General features: G+C 37.2%; 1 protein-coding gene across 35 annotated transcripts in view; it reads left to right on the top strand.

Annotated features, from left to right (window-relative positions):
- LOC145506844 (phosphopantothenate--cysteine ligase) overlaps positions 1-12,511 on the top strand; it is a 116,224-nt gene that overhangs the window by 66,064 nt on the left and 37,649 nt on the right. For 17 of the 35 annotated variants that reach the window (XR_014054379.1, XR_014054378.1, XM_081492264.1 and 14 more), the window contains one exon: positions 12,232-12,475. The exons of 3 other annotated variants lie outside the window; for them this stretch is intronic. Coding sequence is in view for 27 of the 32 variants with exons in the window: in XM_081492264.1 (XP_081348390.1) it covers positions 12,232-12,475 (244 nt within the window). In the remaining 5 variants the exon portion in view is untranslated. Of the gene's footprint in view, positions 1-8,222; positions 8,419-11,501; positions 11,705-12,231; positions 12,476-12,511 lie in introns of those variants that run through there. 15 more of the 35 variants (XR_014054384.1, XR_014054382.1, XM_081492285.1 and 12 more) reach the window with 3 other exon arrangements.

The following is a 12,511-nucleotide window of genomic DNA, read 5'->3' as shown; positions in this document are numbered from 1 at the left end:
TTATATATCATACTAAGGATGATATTATCAGTGAGTTGAGATGCCTTATCAGTGAGAAAATATGGTCTAGATATAGCCAAACTTGCCTTTATTCTAAAATAGAAGGGACTGTTTTGCCAGTTTCAGGCCCCTGAATTTTATGTCCTCTTAAAAACTGGTTTTAAGTCTATAGTGAGCTCTAGGTCCAAGATTCAAAATCATCAGCCCTAGTTGCAGAAGCAGAATGAGATACTAGAGAGGTACTGGAGAGCAGGTGTCGTAGTGGTCACAGGAGCAAAGAGCCAAGAAGCCAGATCACAATGTGTAGGTCTGTTGTAGGAGTAAGAAAAGGAAGTCTAGTTTTGAGCACTAAAATAGTGTATTACAAGGCTTTTGAGGGATATAGGCCTAGTAATTCTATTAGATGAATTTAAAGGAAAGACCAGTTAATCTAGATATTAGCCACAGATGAAGAGATGGTAATTTAGAATGAATAGGCAACAATGGAGATGAAATGGCCAGTCTGAATGCTTTTCAGAGAATAATTTGATATCAGTAATCAAAGCTGACGAAAATCCACCCAGCTGATTTGGGATAATCGGCAAAGATGCTTGCTATAGGGAACAAGGCTGTGGCCTTAATTCATTTGGAGGTGGAGAACTTTGCCATGAAAACAACACTGGACTTCTCTATAAACAACTTCTTACTGCCACTTGTTTCCACAGCTAGGTCCAAACTGCATGCCATTGCTGGGATGGTAAGAAGTCCACTTATCTGCCGTATGTTTTCTTTTCTCCTCTTCTCATAATGTTTCCCTGGTTGCCTATCTTCTGTGCCCCACTTCACAGCCCCTTATCTCGGATCCATTACACAATCACATTCAACAATAAATTGCTTATCTATCATGTGCCAGGTACTGTAGGTAGATGCTGAGGCTACAAAGTAGGACACAGGTCCTATCGTTAGAGGAATGGTGCATTTTGCCTGATGGGGGAATATAAATCATTAAACAAGGAAGTCTTGGATGGGAACACAAAGGAAGGGCTCTGGCCTAGCTAATGAACCAGAAAATATTCTTAAAGGGAACTGATAAATTGAGTCCTGACGTATGAGTAATCAAGGGCAAAGCAAAAAGTTGGGAGAATAATTTTCAGGGAAGATATGACATTTGCAAGAAAAAGCTTGATTTGTTTGAAGAACTAAAAGTGACATCAGTGGTGCTGTAGCATAGAGTATGTAGAAAGGAAATGAGGAAGGAGATGATGAGAATGAAGAGGAAGTCAGGGATCTCATCTTGAGGGAAGAGGAATGCCTACCCTAGGGAATTTGGACAATAGGAAACTCCTGCAGGATTTAGTAACATAGCAGAGACACAAATAGATTTGTGCTTTAGAAAAATCACTCTCCCTGCTGTGTGGGAAGTAGATGGTTGGTACCAGAATGAAAGTAGCAAGACCAATTAGAAGGCTGTTACTGAAATGTTTGTGAGGATGGAGAAAAGTGGATGAAATTGATAGGCAGAATCAATGGAACTCGGGGATAAATGAGTACAGGAAGTAAGGAAGAAGGTACTCTAGGCAGAAGTTTGAGTATGAGAACAGGTTAAGGAAGATTTCATTTTCTCATTTGATGGAATCATTCACATAATTTTGAGAGAGAAGAGAGAAGTTCAGCTTTTGAGACAATGACTTCTGAGTGTCTTTGGAACAGCCATGTGTGGATTTTCAACAAATAGTTTGATTGATGGGTTTGGAGGCTTGGGCTGGAGATAAATTTGAGGGTCATCAATAGGTAGATGGTAGTACAAGTCATATGATGGATATATTCCCATATGTTGCTTGATAAAAACACTCAAAGGCAGAAACCTAAGGAAAACCTCTTTATATGGACAAAAGGAGTACTTCCAATAGGCAACTGAGACAAAACAGCTAGAGAAGTAGAAGAAAAGTCAAAAGCGCGTGTGTTACAGAAACCAGGTTAAAGAGTGTTTCAAGAAAGTAGTCGTCAAGAGTGTCATATGCTACCAATGAGTCAAACAAAATAAGGGATAAAAAGTGACTGCTTAATTTAACAACATGAAGGTGATTGGAGACTTTAATAAGAGTAGTTTCAATGAAAGGCAGAAAACACATTACTTCCTAGATCCCATCCCAGGGGATGGTGAATGGGAGTGAGTTGAGGAGGGCATATGAGATGAGGACATGCAAATGGTGGCTGTAGATAACACTTTCCAAAAAGTTTGGTTTCAAAAAGAAGAGAATGTGGAACCTAGTTAAGAGGAAATTCATGTATGTTTGAATACTGGTGGGAAAGTCTCCAAAAGGGCAGGTTTAGGACTCAGAAAATGGCTAGCATTAGTCAGGAGATAGGCCTTGTCCACTGTAACAGGAGAAAGAAAGGGAGGATGAACAGAGGTCCAAATAATTTTTTTTTTTTTGGCTGCACTGGGTTTTGGTGCTGTGCGCAGACCTTGCGATGGTTTTTCTTGTTGCAGAGCACCGGCTCTTTAGTAGTTGTGGCCCATGGGCTTAACTGCCCTGCGGCATCTCAGACCAGGGATCGAACCTGTGTCCCCTGCATTAGCAGACAGATTCTTAACCACTGGACCATCAGGGAAGTCCCAAATGGGTTTATAACTTGAGAGGAAATCAAAGGACTTGTTCAGTGGTTTCTGTGTCCTCTGAAGAGAGAAAGAGAAAGAGCAGAGTTTGCAAGAGAGTGAAAAAAGTTTGAAATAATCACTGTGGAAAATGGAAAAGAAAACTGGCTGGGGAGAGCAGGTGGTATGGAGAGCCCAATCAAGGCCAGAGACCCCACATGTATGTTTATTAACATTTAGTATAGACATGAGAAGATGGTTGAATTTATCCCGGGTTGAGGTTCTGCCACGTGAGTGGAGTAGAAGGACAATGGAGCAAGAGAATTGAACATTTTATTTAGATAGTGATTAAAATAAGGAACTCTATAGACTCTGCATTGAATAAAGAAGCAAAGTAAAGGGAGCTGGACAAGTAATTTAAGGTACTTATGATTGCATTGAGTGCAAATTATGTAAAAAGGAGAAGCTGAAATCCAGATGTCTAATTTTAGTATTTCAGAAGTGGACCAGTTATTGATGACACAACCCATGGTGTGGTTATACAAGTAGTTGGCAAAGTGGGAGAGATGAGACAGTCATTAGAGATAAAGAGACTGAGGAACTGAGATGTCAAGACATTTGTGGGTGATCTCTATGGACCTTGGAATCTTCCAGGATGATGGCAGGACTTGGGGTGAAGAAGATGCCAGAAAGCCATGAACCCAAATCTTCAATTGAAGAAAAGTAGGAAGTGTCACAGCATGTCTAGCATGGTCCCATGCACATAGAAGCTGCTCAGTAAACCAAATTGATTGATTCTTATAGTATATCTCCTCTACTAGATTTTAAGCTCCATTTAAGGTAACAGACTTTGTCTTGTTTTTCTACTGTCCTACTAGGCTTCCCTTGTGGCTCAGCTGATAAAGAGGATTCTTTATCCACAATGTGTGAGACCTGGGTTTGATCCCTGGGTTGGGAAGATCCCCTGGAAAAGGAAAAGGCTACCCACTCCAGTATTCTGGCCTGGAGAATTCCATGGACTGTATAGTCCATGGGGTCACAAAGAGTCAGATATGACTGAGCGACTTTTACTTTTCACTTTCATTAGGCTTTAGTTCATTTTAACTGAACCCTGTCCTTGTAGGTTATCAAAATTCTTTCACATTTTACTTCATAAAATCCCAGCAATCTTATGAGTAAGGCAAGAAACTGAGACTCTGAGAGATTTTGCCTTACCAAACATTGCACAAATGGTAAGTGGAAGATTCAGGACTAGAACTCATGACTCATACTATTATAGTCTCTTTCTTGAATCTCTATTCACATTCAAGACTGCCATGTATCGGGGCTACTAGAAAAGGAACAGGATAAGGATGCTGCCTAGGCACCTGCTACCAGGTGAAGAGCAGAGACAATCACAAAATTATAAAATGGTGTAAAAGTAACAGAGGGTTGGTTTCAGTCAGCATCAGTAAATAAATATTAAGAACTATGTTAGAGGGGAGGAAAAATTTGAGAGTCATGGTAGGTTTTCTAGTCCCTAAGCTGTAGGTGTACTGACTGCAGGACGTGTTCTCAGTTCCATGTCATTTTTGACTGGTAGTCTACTTTTGCCCATGCAACTTTTACCTTATTATTATCATCATATAAAAATGATACAGTATACATAGTAGTATCTGAATAAAATTTTTTGCTTGTTTGTTTGTTTTTTAATTTTGTTTTTTGGCCACATGGAATGTGGGATCTTGATCTTAGTTCCCCGACCAAGGATTGAATGCCTGCTTCCCTGTAGTGGGAGCACAGGGTCAACCACTGGGCCATCAGGGAAGTTCCTGTATTACCTTTAAAAACCTGTTCAGTTTTCTTTTGGTTTCCAGGTCATATTTTCTCTCATACCTTTTAAAAAGATAAAGCCTTTTCTTTCTGGAGAGCATTTATTTTAATGAATCTTTGTCTTAATATATTAAGATTACTTTAAATTAAATTCCCATATTCTCCTTAATTAATTCATATGAATGCAGTTCATTTATCCAGACTATTAATAAAGATGTAAAATGGCATTATCCCAAGATGTCCCTGGGAAAGAACTGCTCATCATTTCTGCCAAGTCAGAGAAGACTCACTGACTGCTGTGCTCTAAACAAGGGTTTCCAGGCACGTCTTATGGACCTACCTAAGAGGAGGACCATCTGTACTTTAAACTATGGAAATATAATGAAGGCAGCTTCTCTTCTCCTGTGACTGCATGGCCACAATGCAATTATAGAAGGAAACCATATTAGGTCTGGCTAAATTTACTCTTTATTATTCACCCAGGGACGGAGGAGCCTGGTGGGCTGCCGTCTATGGGGTCGCACAGAGTCAGACACGACTGACGCGACTTAGCAGCAGCAGCAGCATTCACTCCTCTAAATATGACAAATCAAGCACCTTTGTAAATAATAAATGGCCAGTTTATAGATTTTTCATTTTTTAAACTAAACTTTTGAGACAATTGTATATCCACTTGCAATTGTAAAAAATAATAACAATCCCCATTTATGCCCTACCAGTTTCCCCCAATGGTAACCCCTTGCAAAACTGTAGTAGTATCATAATCTGGATATTGACATTGACACAGTCAAGATACAGAGCATTTCCATCATTCCAAGGATACCTCGTGTTGTCCTTTTATAGGCACCCCCACTTCCCTCCTACTTCACCCCTTCCTTAACCCCTGGCTCTGTTCTATTCTAACTAGTCTATTCTCCATTTCTGTAAGTTTTTCTTTTCAAGGATGTTATATAAATGTAACTATATAATAAGTAGTATTTTAGGGTTGACTTTTTTCACTCCAGATAATTCTCTAGAGATTCATCTAGGTTATTGCATATATCAATAGTTGGATGCTTTTCATTACTGAGTAGTATATCCTTGGTATGGCTATACCACAGATTTTTTTTAAGCTTGCATCCGTTGAAGGACACCTGGGTTATTTCCAGTTCTAGCTATTATGAATAAAGCTGCTGTAAACATTTAAGTTTTATGGGAACATATTATATTTTCCTCTGGGATAAATCCCCAGCAGTGCAATTTTGGGTAACCAGATACTCACATATTTAGTTGTAATTAGTCTTTTTAAAATAAATTGCCAAGCTTTTTCCAGAATGACTGTATCATTTTACATTCCCACTTGGTGTGTATAAGTGACCCAGTTTCTCTGTATCCTCACTAGCATTTGGTGTTATCACTTTTAAATTTTAGTGATTCTAATAGGCATGTAGTAATATCCCATTGTAGTTTTAATTTGCATTTTCCTAATGTGTAACATCTTTTTGTGTACATCTGTGTATCCCCTTTAGTGAAGTCTCCTTTGATATGTTTTGCCTATTTTCTAACTGGATTTGTTTTGTTAATGTTAAATTTTGAGAGTTCTTTTTAAATTCTAGATTCTAGTTTCTTTGTTGGTTATGTGACTTGTAAATATTTTTCCCAGTCTATACCCTGTCTCTTCATCCTCTTAACAAGGTTTTCTCAGAGCAAAAAAATTTTAATTTTGATGAGTATCAAATTTCCCTTTTACAGATCATACTTTTGATGTTAAATCTAAGAGTTCTTTGCCTCACCTTAAATCTTGAATATTTTCTCCTATGTTTTACAGTTTGCATTTAAGCTCATGATCTATTTTGAGTTAATTTCTGTATAAGGTATGAGACTTAGATGGGATTCTCTTTTTTTGCCTATAGATATTCAATTCCTTTAGCATCATTTTTTGAAAATACTGTCTTCCATTGAATTGCTTTCACATCTTTGACAGAAATGAGTTAGGCATGATCGTAAGCTTCTGTTTCTGGTTTCTCTAATTCTATTCCATTGATCTGTGTGTCTATTCCTCCACTAATATCACACAATTTTGATTACTATAGCTATATAACAAATTTTGAAATTGGATAGACTAATTATATTTATTCCTCTTCAAAATCCTTTAACTATCTAATTCCTTTGCCTTTTCATATAATGCTGGAATAATCTTATCTGTAGCTGTAAAAAATCTTGCTGGAGTTTTGATACAAATTGTTTTAAATCTGCGTATCAATTTAGGGAGAATTGACATCTTTCCTATGAAGAATCTTCCAGTCTGTAGACACAGTATGTCCTACATTTATGTTTAGATTTAGATATATTATTTTATTTTTTTCCATCAGTATATTATAGTTTTCATCAGACAAGACCCATACATGTTTTGTGTATATATACCTAAGTATTTCACTTTTCTGACCAATTGTAAATGGTACTTGAAATTTCAGTGTTTATGTGTTCATTGCTAATATACAGAAATAACAGATATTTATGTTGCATTCTGTGACCTTGCTGAACTTGCTTATTTGTTCTAAGTTTGTTTTGTTTTTTTTTTTTATTTTAAGAATCCTTGGAATTTCCTACAGACAATTATGTTATCTGAAAATCATGACATTTCAGATTATTTAATCTTTTCCAATCTGTATGCCTTTTATTTCCTTTTTAGCCAACTTACATTAGCTGGGACTTGCAGCACTATGTTGAAAAAAAGTAGTGAATATGAATATCTCTGTCTTGTTTCCAATCTTATCAGGAAGGCATTTGGTTTTCACCATTAGTATAATGTTAGCTGTTGGATTTTGGTCAAATTAAAGAAGTTACTATTTCTGCTTCTTTAAGATTTTATCATAAATTGTTACATTTTATCAAATGCTTTTTCAGTGTCAACTGATATAGCTGATTTTCTATCTAGTTATTCTATAAATTTTTGCAAAAGGATTGTTAAAATCTCCAACTGTAATTGTGATTTGTTTATTTCTCCTTTTAGTTATTCAGTTTTTACTTTTGTGGCTTTGTTGTTTGATGCATACACATTTTAGGATTGCTGTGTCTTCTTGGTGGACTAGCTCTTTTATCAGTAAATAATGTCCTTCTCTCTTTTAATTTTCTTATTTCTGAAATCCATTTTATCTGACGTTAATATAGATTCTCTTGTTTTCTTTTTATTAACATTTGCATGATATATCTTTTTCATCCTTTTGCCTTCAATTGCTGCTTTTATTACTATATTTGAGATGAGTTTTTGTAAACAGCATATATTTAGGTCTTATTTTTTAATCCACTCTGCCAGTCTGTTTTAATTGGTGTGGTTAGGCTATTTACATGTAATATAATTATTGATCTATTAGAGCTTAAATTTGCTATTTTTTCATTTTTGGTTCTCTATTTGTTCTCTCTGTTGTTTGTATCAATTTTCTGTTTTCTGCCTTCCTATGAGTTATTTGAACACTTTTTAATAATTCCACTTTGATTTTTATAGCGTTCTTCAGTGTACTTCTTTTCATTGCTCTACATTGGTTGCTCTGGGTACTATGTTTTACACACACATAAATACAGACACACAATTTTACCAGTTTGAATGAAATGTAGAAACTTTACCTCCCTTTATGTCCCTTTACCCTCCCCTATTTATAATTGTCTTAAAATTTTTCTCTACACACATTTAGAACAGCATCAAAAAGTGCTATAACTTTTGTTTCATCCATTATACAGAATTTAGGAAACTTGGAAGTGGAAAAAGTGAAAGTGAAAGTTGCTTAGTCATGTCCGACTCTTTGTGACCTCATGGACTGTAGCCCACCAGGCTCCTCTGTCCACGGAATTCTCCAGGCAAGAATACTGGAGTGGGTTGCCATGCCCTTCTCCAGGGCATCTTCCCAACCCAGGGATCAAACCTAAGTCTCCTGCACTGCAGGCAGATTCTTTAGCATCTGAGCCACCAGAGAAGCCCCTCAAAAGGAGAAGGAAAATGTATTTATCCAGATTTTTACTCTTTCTATACTTCCTTCCTTCCTGATGTTCCAGTATGCCTTCTTTAATTATTTCCTATGTGTATAGAGTTTCCTTTGGCCATTCTTTTAGAGTACTTCTGCTAGTGGAAAATTCTTTTGATTTTCCTTCATCTGAGAACATCTTGATTTCCTCTTCTTTCCTGAAGAATATTTTCACTGGGTATAGAATTCTGGATCAGCACTTCTTTTCTCTTTCAGTATTTGAAAAATGTTATGCAAATTCCTTCTTGATCTCTATGATTTCTGATGAGAAGCCTGCTGTCATTTGAATTGTCTTCCCCTATCAATAAAGTAGTGTTTCTCTCCTGTTCCTTTCAAGTTTTTGTTGTCTTTGTTTTTCAGAAATTCGACTTTGATGCATTTTGGTATGGATTTCTTTAGGTTTATCTTGTTTGGAGCTCACTCAGCTTCTTGACTCTGTATGCTTATGTCTGGGGAAGGTTGTAGCCATTCTTTCTTTATGTACTTTTTCAGCCCCACCTATTCTCTTCTGTTTCCAAAAGATCCAATAACAAAAGCATTAGATCTTTTGCTATAGTCTCACAGTTCCCAGAGGCACTTTTTTTTTTTTTCCTTTTCCCCCCCGAGTCTATTTTCTCTCTGTCTTTCAGATTGGGTAATTTGTATTGTTCTGTTTTCAAGCTCACTGATTCTTTTCTCTGCCCCCTCCATTCTGCTATAGATTCTATCCAATGAGTTTTTAATTTTTGGTTATTGTATTTTTCAATTTTAAATTTCCATTTTGTTTTTTCCTGTATCTTCTATTTCTTTACTGAGACTTTCTAGTTCTTTTCAGACTTTCTACCTTTTCATTTGTTTCAAATGTTTCATAATTGCTCTTTGAATTATTTTATGAGGTCTGATTTAAAATATTTGTTAAATAATCCTGACATCCTGGTTTGTCATCTATTGTTGCCTTTTCTCGTTCAAGTTGAGATTTCTGGTTCTTGGTATGATGAATAATTTTAGAATGAAATCTGAGTATTTTGGGTATTATGTTATAAAGCTCTACATCTTGTTTTATTTAACCTTCTGTTTAGCTGGCTTCTTCTGACGCCACTCTGGGGCAGGTGACATGGAGGAGTATATTGTCTCCTTACTACCCCAGGTTACAGTAGAAGTCTAGGTTCCCCACTCAGCCTCTATGAACACCCATGGAAAGAAGGACTCCTCATTACTGCTGGTAATGGTAGGAGTTGCTACTCCTCACTGGGCCTCTACTTGTACTGCACTGACTGTAATGGGAGGGATGTCTTGTTAATGCTTTCTACTTGGCCCCCATGATATCATGAGCAGGGCAGCGGTGAAAGTCCTAACTCTCTACTAGGCCTCCTCTGAAACTACCCCAATAGAGAGAAAGGTACCTCCTTACTTCCAGGTAGGGGTGGAAGCCCATATTCTCAGTGTCTACTACTACCTGGAAGGGATGAACATCCCTGCTCCCCACTGGTCTCTGACAGTATCCCCAGCAGAGGAGTTGAGGTACCTTCTTATACCTGGTGAAGGTGGAAATTTGGGCTCCCATCTTGACCTTTGCTGACATGAGTGAGGTAGAACCAGTTTTCTTCTGTGACATTTGGCTGGGGTAAAGTTGATAATGTCCAAAAGTTTTCTTCCTTGCTTGGTTGTCCGTTTCCTGGTCCTCTGTACAGAGTAAAAAGCCTTTCGTCTATGCTTCTTGGTGTTGTCTGGGTTGCCAGATTCTTCAGCACTAAATCTCAAATATACATGGCTACAGTAAAACCCAGGAAACTCATAGACATGTCATTCTTCAAGTCCTGAGTTTCCTAGCTGATTTCACTTCTTCCTACTTTTCAGAGTCTTCTTTTATTTGTTTTATATATAATGTCCAGAGTTTTTAGTTGTACTTGTTGGGAAAAATAGGGAAAAGTATGTCTACTTTATCTTCTTGAATGCAGAAGTCAGTTTTTCCATTTTTAAAAAATTTTAGGTATATGTTTGCATTTTCCCAGTCTTCAGCTGCCTTTGAGAGTAGGAAAAAGAAAAGAGTTTACAGAGGATGGAAGGAATCATTATTTTATCAGAAATTTATTTTTAAAATGTTTTACTGTTTATCTCATGTTTTTAATCATTTGAATATATTACCTTTAAAAAAACTGCCAAGTTCAAGGTAAAATATTTCATTCTTTTTCATACAATATTAAAGGAATTTTAAAAGGGAAAAGAACTCCATAGATACAATTTTTCCTGTGTTCTTTTCCAGTTTTTTTCTGTATATACCTTTCCCATATGTATGATGTTTACACACAGTACATATATATTATTCATTATTCCACCATTTTACTTTAATAAGTATTTAATGTTGATGAATAGTCTATATACCACTTTCAAGTTGGTTTATCTTTAATCATCTTAGCCATTTCTGTGTCTCCACTTAATCACCGTTTTAAATACTGTGGTTGTGAGCATTATTATATATTCAGCTTTTTTCTTCTTGCCAACTATTTTATACCAGTAAATTCATTGGTATGCCACTATCCAGTCAAAAGATCTGAACATTCTTATGGCTTTTGATCTGTATGGCCAAATTGCCTTCTTAGAGAATTTGAGCACCAACTATAACTTGTGAAGCATCTTGTGCTAGACCCCGAGGTACTGGAAACAAATTTAAGATTAATGGAATAAAAACAAAATGGGCTTGTTTGTGTTCAGTTTTCATTCACACTCTCTAAACATGTAAGGTATGTTCCCTGCCTCAGCTTCAGTGGCTCACAACCTTTTGGTCTTCCTCCCGCTACCCTGGCTTCTGAGCTTGCTCTTCAGGCCCCTTTCCTCTGCTTATTCCTCACAAGTCTTTAGACTTCTGTCTAGATTGATCCTCTTCCTCTTACTTTCCCCTTTCTCCCTGGCTCGTTAATCCCAAGGTTTCTGCTCACATTCCTCGGTATCTGTATCTTCACCCCAGGCGTCTCTCCAGTGTATACCTACATTCTGTCTTCTTGGGCTACCATCTACTTGCTCATTTGTTCCTGTCAGAAATCCAGGTGTCACTCATTGTTCCCTTTTCTCCCTCACCTGCCACACCCAATAAATGACAGATCTTATCAATATCGTCTTCTAAATATCCTCTCTAGGATCCATTCTGCCTTTTCATCCTCGCCATCCTATTCTAGTCACTGTTGGTTAGTGTGCAGATCACAACAATCTCTCAGCTGACTTCCGTGACAAACAGATTCCAAACAATCTTCCCAAAGCACACTGTTTTGCCTCTGGGCTTTTACCTATCTTATTTATGAAGTCTTCCAACATCCCCCGTCTTCAACATACATACACACAGGCAAGTATGCACACATCCCTACCTTTACATCTGCCTAGCTTGTGCCAACTCATCTATCAGGCCTCCAATTACTTATTACTAGCTTAATATAATGACTTGTTAACTTATCCTTATTTCTCACTAAATTGTAAGGTCCTTAGGGACAGGATTTTGTCCTATTGTAGCCCTAGTGCCTGCCAAAGTGCCTGGTGCTTATTGAGTGATTTAAAAAAAAAAAAATCTTTATAAGTTATATCTGCCCAATGCCACACTAAAAGTTGAAAAAGTGAAAAATTCACTAAACTGGTAATTTGTCTATACCTGTAGACAAAAACCTATGATGGGTCATTTCCCTGAATATGAGTAAAAAAGATATGACTGATTTGTTTTTAAAGTTTATTTCCAAGCATAAGACAACTGCTCTGTTGTAGAATTCAGGTCAAAAATCTTGCTTGCAGCACTTTCTTCACTGGTACATATTTTTCCTCCATATTCTGCTACTATAAGGAGCATTTTGATAGTTTTTTTATTATTATATTTGTGCTAAGTCCCGAACTAGGAGAAAATAAGCAGAAGGAAATTCCAGAGAAGGCAGTAAAGGAGGGCACTTTTCCAAGAGAGGGACGGAAGGAGGAGGACTCACAGCAGAACCAAGAAATGAGAGGTGAAGAACAGCAGTTGACCTTGCAGCCTGAGGAAGTTATGAGGCTCAGAGAAGAGCTGAGCCTTATGAATCAGAGCCTCCTTCAGTCTCAGAGCTCTGGGGATACCACAGAAGACAGTAGTGCCCAGGTAGGTGTAATAAACATGAGGTCTGACTGGCTCCAT

The sequence above is a fragment of the Giraffa tippelskirchi genome, chromosome 5, assembly GCF_054371585.1.
Source record: "Giraffa tippelskirchi isolate mGirTip1 chromosome 5, T2T-mGirTip1v1.2.pri, whole genome shotgun sequence".
NCBI lineage: Eukaryota > Metazoa > Chordata > Mammalia > Artiodactyla > Giraffidae > Giraffa > Giraffa tippelskirchi.
The sequence above is the reverse complement of the archived record's forward strand: the minus strand, read 5'-3'. Positions and strand labels throughout refer to the sequence as shown.